This window comes from Carlito syrichta, unplaced genomic scaffold (assembly GCF_000164805.1).
Source record: "Carlito syrichta isolate Samal-C Ts95f unplaced genomic scaffold, Tarsius_syrichta-2.0.1 Scaffold314047, whole genome shotgun sequence".
NCBI classification, from domain to species: domain Eukaryota; kingdom Metazoa; phylum Chordata; class Mammalia; order Primates; family Tarsiidae; genus Carlito; species Carlito syrichta.
This window is the reverse complement of record NW_007258143.1, coordinates 45710-58547: the sequence shown is the minus strand read 5'-3', so window position 1 is coordinate 58547 and position 12838 is coordinate 45710. Positions and strand designations below refer to the sequence as shown.

Sequence of the window (12838 nt, the reverse complement as noted above, 5' to 3'; positions counted from 1 at the left end):
TTAAATCAGTATTTTTTATTATGGTTTTGTGGGGTACAGTTAAGGGTTAGGTGTACAATGACGTTTCATTCAGGCACCCTGTAGATAAGAAGTGTTTTCCCATCCCCCGACAGATATTTGCTACTGTTAATCCCATCCTCCTCCTCCCCATAGTTTCCCAGTACCATCCGTCATTTTCTCATAGTATTGCATTGGATGTTCAAGGTCCATTATATGAGTGAGAACATGTGATATTCGGATTTTTGTTTTTGTGAGAGGTCACTCAGTATTATAGACTCTAGTTCCATCCAGATTGCAGTTTTTTTTGAGTTGGAGTCTCACTCTGTCACCTAGACTGGAGTGCAATGGCTGCTCCCAGCCACCACAGCCTCGACCTGCTGGGCTCTGGCAATCCTTCCGCCTCAGCCTTCCAAGTAGCTGGAACTACAGGCGTGCGCTACCTCGCCCGGCTAATTTTTTTATTTATTGTAGAGATGAGGTCTCACCAAGTTGCCCAGGCAGGTCTCGAACCTGCGGGCTCAGGCAGTCCACTCACCTAGGCCTCCCAAAGTGCTGGAATTACAGACTGAGCCACCGAGCCCGGCCGACTTTCCTTGTTTTTTATGACCTTGATGTTTGGTAAGTACTGGTGAGGTATTTTGTAGAATGTCTCTTGATTAGGATTTGTCAAGTGTTTTTTCTCGTAACTAGATTGGAGTTTTTGCTTTTTGAGAGGAAGACCACAGAGGTAAAGACCCATTCTCATCACATCATAACAAGGGTACATACTATCAATGTGACTTATCATTGTTAATGTTGACTTTGAACACCTGGCTGAGGTACTGCTTGCTAGGTTTCTCCACTGTAAAGTTACTTTTCTCCTCAACCATACCTTTCCAGACTGTACTCTTTGGAAGGATGTCACTTGGTACAGGCCTCCACACTGCTTAAGGACGCCTACCTCCACACTTAAGGAGTGTGGACCTCTACCTCCTTGACAGTGTAATATCTGCATAAATTATTTGAAGTTCTTCTGCATGGGAGATCTGTCTCTTCTCCCATGTTTATTCACTCATTTATGTCAGTATGGACTAATGGATATTTATTTTACATATTTGAATGATCCAACACTATTTTGTGCTCAGATTGTTCTAGTTTTGACCATTGGGAGCTCTTGATTCAGTTGGCTCCTGTGTCCCTTTGACATACCCCCATCACTGTGGGGTTTTTTTTTTTTTTTGAGTTGGAGTCTCACTCGGTCGCCCAGACTGGAGTGCAGTGGCTGCTCCCGGCCACCGCAACCTCGCCTGCTGGGCTCCGGCGATCCTTCCGTCTCTGCCTTCCGAGTAGCCAGAATTACAGGCGTGCGCTACCACGCCCGGCTGATTTTTTGATTTATTGTAGAGATGAGATCTCGCTGCCCAGGCGGGTCTCGAACCCGCGAGCTTAGGCAATCCATTCACCTCAGCCTCCCAAAGCGCAGGATTACAGGCTGAGCCACCGAGCCCGGTTTACATTTTCTTTTTCTAGTCCACTTTCAATGGGCATCTGGGTTGGTTCCATGCTTTTGCTATTGTGAACAGTGCTACAATGAACATATGTGTGCAGGTGTCTTTTTGGTAGAGCAATTTATGTTCCTCTGGGTATATTTCCAGAAGTGGGATTGCTGGGTCATATGATAGCTCAATTTTTAGTTCTTTGAGAAAATGCCACACTGTTTTCCACAAAGGTTGAACTAGCTTACATTCCCACCAACAGTATAAAAGTGTTCCCTTTTCTCCAAAACCTGTTTTTTTTGTTGTTGTTGTTTTTTTTACTTTTTAGTGATAGCCATCCTGACTGGTATGGGGTGGTATCTCATTGTAGTTTTGATTTGCAGTTCTCTGATGATTAGTAAAGCTGAGCTTTTTTTATTTTTTAAGTTGGAGTCTCACTCTGTCGCCCAGATTGGAGTGCAGTGGCACACTCGTGGTCACCGCAGCCTCGACCTGCTGGGCTCAGGTGATCCTTCCACTTCAGCCTTCTAAGTAACTGGAACTACAGGCACACGCCACCACGCCTGGCTAGTTTTTGTATTTATTGTAGAGATGAGGTCTCACCAAGTTGCCCAGGCTGGTCTTGAACCCCTGGTCTCAGGCAGTTCTCTCACCTCGGCCTCCCAAAGTGCTGGGATTGATTACAGGCTTGAGCCACTGTACCTGACCGAGCTGAGCTTATTTTCATATATTTGTTGGCTGCTTGTATGTCTTCCTTTAAGAAGTGTCTGTTTATGTCCTTTGCCCACTTTTTAATGGGGTTATTAGGGGTTTTTTTTTTCTGTCAATTCGTTTGAGTTCCTTATAGATCCTAGATATTAAGCCTTTGTCAGGTGCGTGGCTCACAGATATTTCTTTCCATTTGGTGAATTGTTTCTTTTACTTTTTTTTTTCAGTTGGCATCTCACTGTGTTGCCCAGGATGCAGTGCAGTGGCATAATCACTGCGTACTGCAGACTTTACCTCCTGGGCTCAGGCGATCTTTCTGCCTCAGCCTCCTGAGTAGCTGGGACTACAGGTGTGTGCCACCATGCCCAGCTAATTTTTAAAAATTTTTTGTAGGGACGAAGCCTTGCTGTGTTGTCTATGCTGGTCTCGAACTCCTGGACTCAAGCAATCCTCCCACCTTGGCCTCCCAAAGTGCTGAGATTACAGGTGTGAGCCACCACACCCAGCCTTCTGTACCCTCTTAATGGTTTCTTTTGCTGTACAAAAACTTTTTAGATTGATAAGATCCTACCTGTCAATTTTAGATTTGTTGCATTTGCTTTTGAGGACTTAGCTACGAATTCATTGCCTTGGCCAATGTTCAGGAGGGTGCTCCCCACATTTTCTTCTAAGATTCTTATAGTTTGAGGCTTTACGTTTAAGCCCTTGATCCATTTTGAGTTAATTTTTGTGTATGGTGATAGGTAGGGGTCCAGTTTCATTTTTCTGCCTGTGGTTAGCCAGTTTTCCCAGCACCATTTGCTAAATATGTTTTCCCTTCCCCAGTGTTTGTTTTTGTCAGCTTTGTCAAAGCTGAGTTAGGTGAAGGTCTGTGGTTTTATTTAAAGCTTCTCTATCCTATTCCTCTGGCCTATGTGTCTATTTCTGTACCAGTACCATGCTGTCTTGGTTACTGTAGCCTCGTAGTAAAATTTGAAGTCTGGGAGTGTGATGCCTCTAGCTTTGTTCTTTTTGCTGATAATTGCTTTAGCTATTTGGGCTTTTTTTTGCTTCCATATGAATTTCTGTGTTGTCTTTTTTAGGTCTGTGAAAAATGATGCTGGCAATTTGGTAAGAATTGTGTAGAATCTAGATTTCCTTGGATAGAGTGGACATCTTGGCGATATTAATTCTTCCATTCCATGAGCATGGGATGTTCTTCCATTTGTTTGTATTGTCCTTGATTTCTTTCTTTGAGCAGTGTTTAGTAGTTCTGATTGTAAAGCTTTTTCGACTCTTTGGTTAGATAGATGCCGGGGTATTTTATTTATTTTTTGGTTATTGTGAATGGGTTATATTTTTTATTTGGTTCTCAGCCTGCTTGTCGTTGGTACATAGAAACACAACTGGTTTTTGTGGATTGATTTTGTATTCCTAGACTTTACCATAGTCTTTTATCAGTGTGAGGTGGTTTTTGATAGACTCTAGAATTTTCTAGGCATAGAATTATATCATCTGCAAAGAGGAATAACTTAACTTCCTCTTTTCCTATTTGAATACCCCTAATTTTTTCCCCTGGGAGTAGAATTATATCATATTGTAACTCTGTGTGTAGCTTTTTGAGGAATTGCCAGACTGTTTTTTAAAGTAGCTCTGCACCACTTTATGTTCCCACTGTTGATGGAAGATTCCAAACTCCATACAATATATATATATATATATATATATATATATATATTTTTTTTTTTTTTTTGAGTTGGAGTCTCACTCTGTCACCTAGACTGGAGTGCAGTGGCCGCTTCCGACCACCGCAGCTTCGACCTGCTGGGCTCCGGCGATCCTTCTGCCTCAGCCTTCCAAGTAGCCAGAACTACAGGCATGCGCCACCACGCCCGGCTCCATACAATATTTAAGAAGGTTTATTTTTAGTCAAATATGAGTGACCTTAGGCCCATGACACCTGTCCCCAGAAGGTCCCGAAAATGTATGCCTGCCGTGATTGAATTATAGCTTGGTTATATATATTTTAGGAGGACAGAAGTTGCAAGAAACCATAAATCAATACATTGGTTCAACTCCAGGGAGGCAGAATGTCTTCAACAGGGGGCTTGCCGGCTGTAGGTGGATTCAAAGATTTCTTGATTGGCAGTTGGTTAGCAAGAGTTATTTAAGGAATTTTGAAAGCAGTAAAAGAAATAGGAATCTTGAGGAATGATAAAGGGGTCAAATTTCTTGATACTTTGATTTTTCTTCTTTATCTGTTATGTTATGTCATAGTCAGGTTGGAAAGTAAACATTGCATAAGGGTAATTAAAAAACTCCTATCTCCAGTCTCCTTAGTTAGGAATTTGGCAAGGTAAAGAAAAAAGGTAAGAGTTTAGTCCTCACCACCAACAGTAGGAATTTTTCACATTGTCGCTAACACTCGATAGGGATAGTGTTGAATCTGTACATTTTCTTGGAAAGAATGGACATCCTGATGATATTGATTCGTCCAGTCCATGAGCATGGGATGATCTTCCATTTGTGTTGTCCTTGATTACTTTTCTCTAATGGATATAAAGTGGTATCTCATTGTGGTTTGGGTCTGCATTTCTCTGATAACTAATAATGTTGAGCATCTTTTCATGTGCTTATTGGCCATTTGTGTATCTTGTTTTTTCCTCTGGTTGCCTGTGTATTTGGCATCATGTCTAAGAAACTATTGTCAAACTCAAGTCATGAAGGTCTATACCTATATTTTTTCTAAGTTTTGTAGTCTTAGCTCTTATGTTTAGGTCTTTGATCTATTTTGAGTTAATTTTTGTATATGGTATGAGCAGGGGTTCAATTTTATTCTCTTGCATATGGATAGCCATTTGAAAAGATTATTCTTTCCCTAGTATACTGTTTTGGCATTCTTGTTGAAATCAATTGACCATAAACCACTGAAGAATTTTAAGCAGAGGAGTGGCATTCTTTCTTTTATGCTTTAAGTCAGTATTGCTGGCTGCTATATAGAGAATGTATTGAACAGTGTGAGAGTTGATAGAAGGAGACCAGTGAGTGGGAAGCTGTAGTTTTCTAAGCCAGAGATGATGGTGACTTGGAACACAGTAGTAGTGTAGTAAAGGTGGAGAGAAAGCATTTATACTTGGGAAGTAAAGTTTGTAGGACTTGAGACTGCTTGGCCTGGGGGTGTGGAACATAAAAAGAGGTGAGAGGGTGAAGGGAAACAATGAGTTTAATTTGGGATGAACTGAATTTGAGGTACCTGTAAGACTGTCAAATGGAGATGTCCAAAAGATAGTTGGAATATGGGTCTAGACTAGAGCTTGGGGGCAAACTCTGGGTTAGAGAGAGAGATTTGGGAGTCATGAGTACATAGATGGGAGTAGAAGCTCTGGAAAAGCCCTAGGAGACAGTACAATGAGTGAGAAGAGGTCCCAGGTCTGAGTCCTTTGAGAGGAAGAATAGGAACCCAAGAATACAAAGAATAAATGGCCAGTGTTGGAGGAGGAAAACCAAGAGACATCTAGAGGAATCTGGTGGTAGGAGGAAATTTTAAGGGGGAAGTGATCAATAGTGTCTAATCTATCACAGAGGTCTGATAAGGCCTGAGAAGTTCCTGTGCTCCTATACAGAGGTTTGTGTTTTACAAAAAATATCACTTAATACTTTTTTTTTCCTTGAGTCAGAGTCTCACACTGTTACCTAGGCTAGAATGCAGTGGCCCACTCAGGGCCACCGCAGCCTCAATCTGCTGGGTTCAGGCAATCATCCTGCCTCAGCCTTCCAAGTAGCTGAAACCACAGGCATGCACTACCACGCCCGGCTAATATTTTGATATATTGTAGAGATATGAGGTCTTGCCAAGTTACCCAGTTTGGTTTCGAACCCCTGGGCTCAGGCAGTCCTCTTGCCTCTGCCTCCCAAAGTGCTGGGATTACAGGTGTGAACTGCCATGCCTAGCAACTTCATGCTTCTTATTGGATGGCTTTTTTTTTAAATACTGTGGACCCTATAATCTTTGCACATTTGTTTTCTACAACTAATGCCTGAGAGTGTTGCTGGAAGTGTCTGTTGGATATTTATTTGTGTCTTAAGTGACACTGGCTTTCATTGGCATCTTCTGTGCTAATCTTCTCCATCAGAAATTGATATTAAAAATCCAAGTGTAGTTTGGTTTCCAAAATGGACTCTCAAAGTTCTTAGACTGAATGTTCAATCTGTTTCCTTTCTTTTATTTTCTTTTTATCTTTTTTATAGATATGTCAAAGAGGCCAAAGAAGCAACTAAGAATGGAAATCTGGAAGAAGCATTTAAACTTTTCAATTTGGCAAAGGACATTTTTCCCAATGAAAAGGTGATGAGCAGAATCCAAAAAATACAGGAAGCCTTGGAGGAACTTGCAGGAAATGGAGATGATGAATTTACAGATGTGTGCAACTCTGGCCTGCTGCTTTATCGAGAACTGCACAACCAACTCTTTGAGCACCAGAAGGAAGGTGTAGCTTTCCTCTATAACCTATATAAGGATGGAAGAAAAGGTGGTATCTTGGCAGATGATATGGGATTAGGGAAGACTGTTCAAATCATTGCTTTCCTTTCTGGTATGTTTGATGCTTCACTTGTGAATTATGTGCTGCTGATCATGCCCACTAATCTTATTAACACATGGGTAAAAGAATTTGTCAAGTGGACTCCAGGAATGAGAGTTAAAACCTTTCATGGTCCCAGCAAGTATGAACGTACCAGAAACCTCAATCGGATTCAGCAAAGGAATGGTGTCATTATCACTACATACCAAATGTTAATCAATAATTGGCAGCAACTTTCAAGCTTTAATGGTCAAGAGTTTGTGTGGGACTATGTTATCCTTGATGAAGCACATAAAATAAAAACCTCTTCTACTAAATCGGCAATATGTGCTCGTGCTATCCCTGCAAGTAATCGCCTCCTTCTCACAGGAACCCCAATCCAGAATAATTTACAAGAACTATGGTCCCTATTTGATTTTGCTTGTCAAGGATCCCTGCTAGGAACATTAAAAACTTTTAAAATGGAATATGAAAATCCTATTACTAGAGCAAGAGAGAAGGATGCTACCCCAGGGGAAAAAGCATTGGGATTTAAAATGTCTGAAAACTTAATGGCAATCATAAAACCCTATTTTCTCAGGAGGACTAAAGAAGAAGTACAGAAGAAAAAATCAAGCAACCTAGAAGTCAGACTTAGTGAAAAGAATCCAGATGTTGATGCCATTTGTGAAATGCCTTCTCTTTCCAGGAAAAATGATTTAATTATTTGGATACGTCTTGTGCCTTTACAAGAAGAAATATACAGGAAATTTGTGTCTTTAGATCATATCAAGGAGTTGCTAATGGAGACACGTTCACCTTTGGCTGAGCTAGCTGTCCTAAAGAAGTTGTGTGATCATCCTAGACTGCTGTCTGCACGGGCTTGTCATTTGCTGAATGTAGGGACTGTCACATTTTCTACTCAAGATGAAAACGATGGGGAAGATTCCCCAGATATGGACCATATAGATAAAATAACTGATGATACATTGATGGAAGAATCTGGGAAAATGATATTCCTAATGGACCTACTTAAGAGACTGCGAGATGAGGGTCATCAAACTCTGGTGTTTTCCCAGTCGAGACAAATTCTAAACATCATTGAACGCCTCTTAAAGAATAGTCACTTCAAGACATTGCGAATTGATGGAACAATTACACATCTTTTGGAACGAGAAAAACGAATTAACTTATTCCAACAAGATAAAAATTACTCTGTTTTTCTGCTTACAACTCAAGTAGGTGGTGTTGGTTTAACATTAACTGCAGCAACTAGAGTAGTCATTTTTGACCCTAGCTGGAATCCTGCAACTGATGCTCAAGCTGTGGATAGAGTTTACCGAATTGGACAAAAAGAAAATGTGGTGGTTTATAGGCTAATCACCTGTGGGACTGTAGAGGAAAAAATATACAGAAGACAGGTTTTCAAGGACTCAATAATAAGACAAACTACTGGTGAAAAGAAGAACCCTTTCCGATATTTTAGTAAACAAGAATTAAGAGAGCTCTTTACAGTTGAAGATCTTCAGAACTCTGTAACCCAGCTGCAACTTCAGTCTCTGCATGCTGCTCAGAGGAGATCTGATAAGAAACTAGATGAACATATTGCCTACTTGCACTCTTTGGGGATAGCCGGAATCTCAGACCATGATTTGATGTACTCATGTGATCTGTCTGTAAAAGATGAGCTTGATGAGATAGAAGAATCTCAGTATATTCAACATAGGGTTCAGAAAGCTCAATTCCTTGTTGAATTAGAGTCTCAAAATACAGGGTTCCTGGTGGAACAACAAAAAACTCGCAATGAGGGAGCCTGGCTAAGAGAACCTGTATTTCCTTCTAAAACAAAGAAGAAATGCCCTAAATTGAATAAACCACAGCTTCCACTTTCACCTCTTATAACTACTTGTCATATCCAGGAAGAAGATATCAGTTCCCAAACGGCAGGTATAATCGTTGATGATCTGCCCAAAGAGGGTGAGAAACAAGATCTCGCCAGTATAAAGAACATTACTGTCCTGCAAGATGGTAGGCACTTGTGCAAAAGTACATTTGATGCTGACTCTATAGCTGCTTTACCCAAGGGGTTTGGAAGTATGGAAGAAATTTGGACTGACTCTTTATTGGGAATGGCAAAAAGCTTTGGAACTAAAAATGAAGCTCTGAAAAAAGAGGCATTACAAGAAAGGTCTAAGCAGGAGGCACTGCAAGAGAACCCTCCAGAAAGTTTTAATTATTTACTTAACAAATCAGCCAAAGCTGATATTGGGCCAAATCTAGATCAACTGAAGGATGATGACATCTTACAACATTGCTGTCCTTGGCCCATTATTCCCATAACAAATGAAAATAAAAATACAGAATTGAATGTATCTGTTATTGAAATAGCTGATAACTTGTCAGCATCCCATAGTGCACTGCAGGATGCTCAAGCAAATAAGGCTGAGTTGGAAGAAGAACCTTCAACATGTTTACCACAATATGCATGTGATTTCAATCTGTTCTTGGAAGACTCTGCAGACAATGGACAGAATCCTTCCAGTCTGTCTTCAGAGCATGTTGAGAAAGAAAATAGCCTCTGTGGCTCTGCAGCTAATTCCAAAGCAGAGTCTGTGCATAGCAAAGCATGTCTCAGTTGGAATTTATCTGAGAAAGATGATGAAACAGAAGAAGTAGTAGCTAATACAAAAATTAGAAGGAAGGCTAGAAGGATCGTTTATGAAGATGAAGATGAAGATGATTCTTTTAAAGGTATTTCCAGTACAAATCTATTCAACACGTCTCCCTTTCAATTCTCATCTGTGAAACAATTTGATGCTTCAACTCCCAAAAGTAACATCAGTCTGCCTGGAAGGTTCTTTTCACCTGGAGTATCCAGTAGTGTAAATAAGTCTATAAACTCCAGAAGATCTCTAGCTTCTAGGAGGTCTCTTATTAATGTAGTTTTCGACCATGTGGAGGATATGGAGGAAGGATTTGACAACAGCAGTGAAGATAAGGGTGCTGAAGATTATCCAGAAGAAGGGGCAGAGGAAAGCAGTGGTGAAGCCTCTGAGTGTTCAGAAAAGGATCCTTCTGGAGAAATACTGTCTGAAGAAAACAAATCCAGCTGGTTGTCTATGTCTAAGCCTAGTGCGCTAGCTCAGGAGACCTCTCCTGGTGACCCTGAGTCTCTGTCTGGTAAAGAGTTGGTTGATTCTCCCAAGGATAAGGCAGTGGAGGCTGCGAATGAGTATGAGACTCTTGTAATACGTGGAAAAGAACTAAAGGAGTGTGGAAAACTACAGGAGGCCCTAAACTGCTTAGTTAAAGCACTTGACATAAAAAGTGCAGATCCTGAAGTCATGCTCTTGACTTTAAGTTTGTATAAGCAACTTAACACTTGAGAATGTAACCTGTTTATTGTATTTTAAAGTGAAATTGAATATGAGGTACTTTTTGTTTCCATAATTGTGTTCTCTGAGAGCATGAAGCATTCAGGCTTAAGGGACAAAGCTCTCAAAAAGCATACTCTGTAAACTTAACAGAACTTTTTTCTAGAGAAGTTTTTGTAAAAATTTCCTGGCCATTCTTAGTTTTACTCTGCAGGTGATCACTGTTGTATATCACGGTTCAGATAAGAAAATTAAAGTTACTTTTCTCAAGTGCTTTCCATTCACTTTCTTTCACCGAGTTGACGCTGGCAAATGCATATGGAAACTCCTTAATTTAGGCAGAATTTTGTCATTGGTGTTCTAAATCTAAGACATACTTTATTCACTAGTTGTTTTACGCTTTCAGCTTAACACAGGTTGAGTATCCCTAATCCAAAAATCTGAAGTGCTCCAAAATCTGAAACTTTTTAAGTGCTGACATGGTGCCACAGGTGGAAAATTCCACACCTGACATCATATGGTGGTTCATAGTCAAAATGCAGGGCACAACACAGTTTATCCAGTATCCTCAAGGAAAAAAAGACCCTCTCCCCTTTAGCTGTGTTATATCCTTACTGTGCATGCCTAGATTCTTCCATGTAAGCCAGCCTCCAAAGAGTTTTAAAATGGATCATTATATAGAAACTTTGTTTCATGCACAAAATTTAAAATATGTATAAAATTACCTTCGGGCTATGTGTATAAGGTGTATATGAAACAAATGAATTTCGTGTTTAGATTTGGGTCCCATTCCCAAAACATCTCATATTTATACAAATATTCCAAAATGCTTCTGGTCCCAAGCATTTTGGATAAGTGATAATCTGTACAGCAGAAAGCTGGGATAAGTACCTGCTGCTAGATTCTTAATCACTGGCATCACTTTTGGTGACTATTTAGCCATGCATCACTCACCATCAACTGTGTTCTCTTTTCTCCAAACCAGGTATGTTCTTGTCTGTTTTGACATGTTCTATCACATTGTATCTTTGGATTGTATACTTAAAAGGAGTTTGGTTCCCTCTCAGAAACATAAAATGCATTATAGCACACTGCACTCTGTCACTAGGGAAGAACTATCATTTATTAAGTGCTTACTTGTATTGGGTACTCCACAGGTTTTTTTCTTTTCTATTTTCTTTTTTTTTTTTTAGTTGGAGTCTTACTCTTTCACCCAGACTGGAGTGCAGTGGCACGCTCCTGGCCACCACAGCCTCGACCTGCTGGGCTCCGGCAATCCTTCTGCCTCAGCCTTCCAAGTAGCTGGAACTACAGGCGTGCTTTTTTTCTTTTTTTGAGTCAGGATCTCATTCTGTCACCTAGGCTGGAGTGCAGTGGTGTGATCACAGTTCACCTCAATCTCGACCTCTTGAGCTCAGGCGATGCTTCCACCTCAGCCTCGCAAGTAGCAGGGACTATAGACGCGTGCCATCATACCTGACTAACTTCTTTAATTTTTTGTAGATATGAGGTCTCACTATATTGCCTAGGCTGGTCATGAACTCCTGGGCTCAAGCAATCCTCTTAAAGTCTTGGGATTACAAGCATTAGCCACCATGCCCAGCTCTCCACAGGTTTCTCATTCAGTTATTACCATAATCCTTTGAGGTAGAGGGTAGCATTTCCATTTTTCATTTGAAGAAATGGCTTGGCGAGGCCGTGACTAGCCCACAGTGACATTATTAGGGTAAAACAGATTTTAACCTTGTATTGCCTATAAATGAAAAGCCATGAGTTGTTTTTACTCAACACTAATGACACCAGATGTGGGGGTTTTCCACACCAAGCAATTTTCCAGTTCTCTGCAGACACTAATTGGGTGTCCTACAATTCAATTCATTTCTGATCCTACCCAGAATTAGCAACAGACTTCACGGTTTTTAAGGACTCAGTCCCACAAGACTGCCCTCACTTCAGATGTCCGTTGTGAAAGCGTAAACTGAGTTAAGGTGGGCCGGTGCCGCAGGAATAGTGCAAAGAATTATGGGAAAAGTCTGGAAGTTGTATTCTTTGATAGAGATAATGAGGAAGTCACAAAAGTCTTGTTTATAGACAGCCCTAGGCACCAGTATGATTCCAGGTTGGTTATGGAAGACTGATAACAATACATCATTGCCTGAAACAGATGCCTAGAAGAACAATTAGCTAGACGTGCTTAAGTCCTAACTCTGGGAAGCTGGTTTTACTTCTTGCTAATGATTAAGAGGTAAAAGAATAGGCTGGTCAAGCAGAAAGGCTGGGCCAGGGCTGAGATAAAATGTCTGCACTACTGCTAGGATTATTTTACCAAGTTCTAAGATTCTTGGAGTTCCTACTTTTCATCCTCTCCTCTTGTTATTTCAGAAATACTCTTATTTGCAACTAGGGATCAAGGGCGAAGATCAAGCTTCTGTAACTACGCACCTTGATCAGCAGTCAAGTGGCATAGAGTTGTCCCTACCTATACCTGTCTGCTCATTTTTAATTAAGAGGGTTAAAATTCAGGCAGGAACTCCCATGATTTATTTGACACGTATAAAGCATTGAGCAAATGCACAGACTACTGTAAGTAGACATATAATGGTAAGAAGGGCAATGGTACCTGAGATGATGCTGGATAATTAATTGAAAGTGACCCTTTAGCTGGGCTCGGTGGCTCAGCCTGTAATCCCGTGATTTGGGAGGCTGAGGTGAGTGGATTGCCTGAGCCCGCGGGTTCGAGACC

General features: G+C 40.8%; 2 protein-coding genes across 3 annotated transcripts in view; one reads left to right on the top strand and one right to left on the bottom strand.

The window, feature by feature from the left end:
• Positions 1-10230, top strand: part of ERCC6L (ERCC excision repair 6 like, spindle assembly checkpoint helicase) — a 34724-nt gene extending 24494 nt beyond the window's left edge. Inside the window, exon 2 of the mRNA XM_008070858.2 lies at positions 6411-10230. Within this exon, the coding sequence (XP_008069049.2) occupies positions 6411-10107 (3697 nt within the window). The 3' untranslated portion in view covers positions 10108-10230. The remainder of the gene's footprint in view (positions 1-6410) is intronic.
• The window catches only part of PIN4 (peptidylprolyl cis/trans isomerase, NIMA-interacting 4), a 147586-nt gene that overhangs the window by 97594 nt on the left and 37154 nt on the right, over positions 1-12838 (bottom strand). The window lies entirely within an intron of this gene.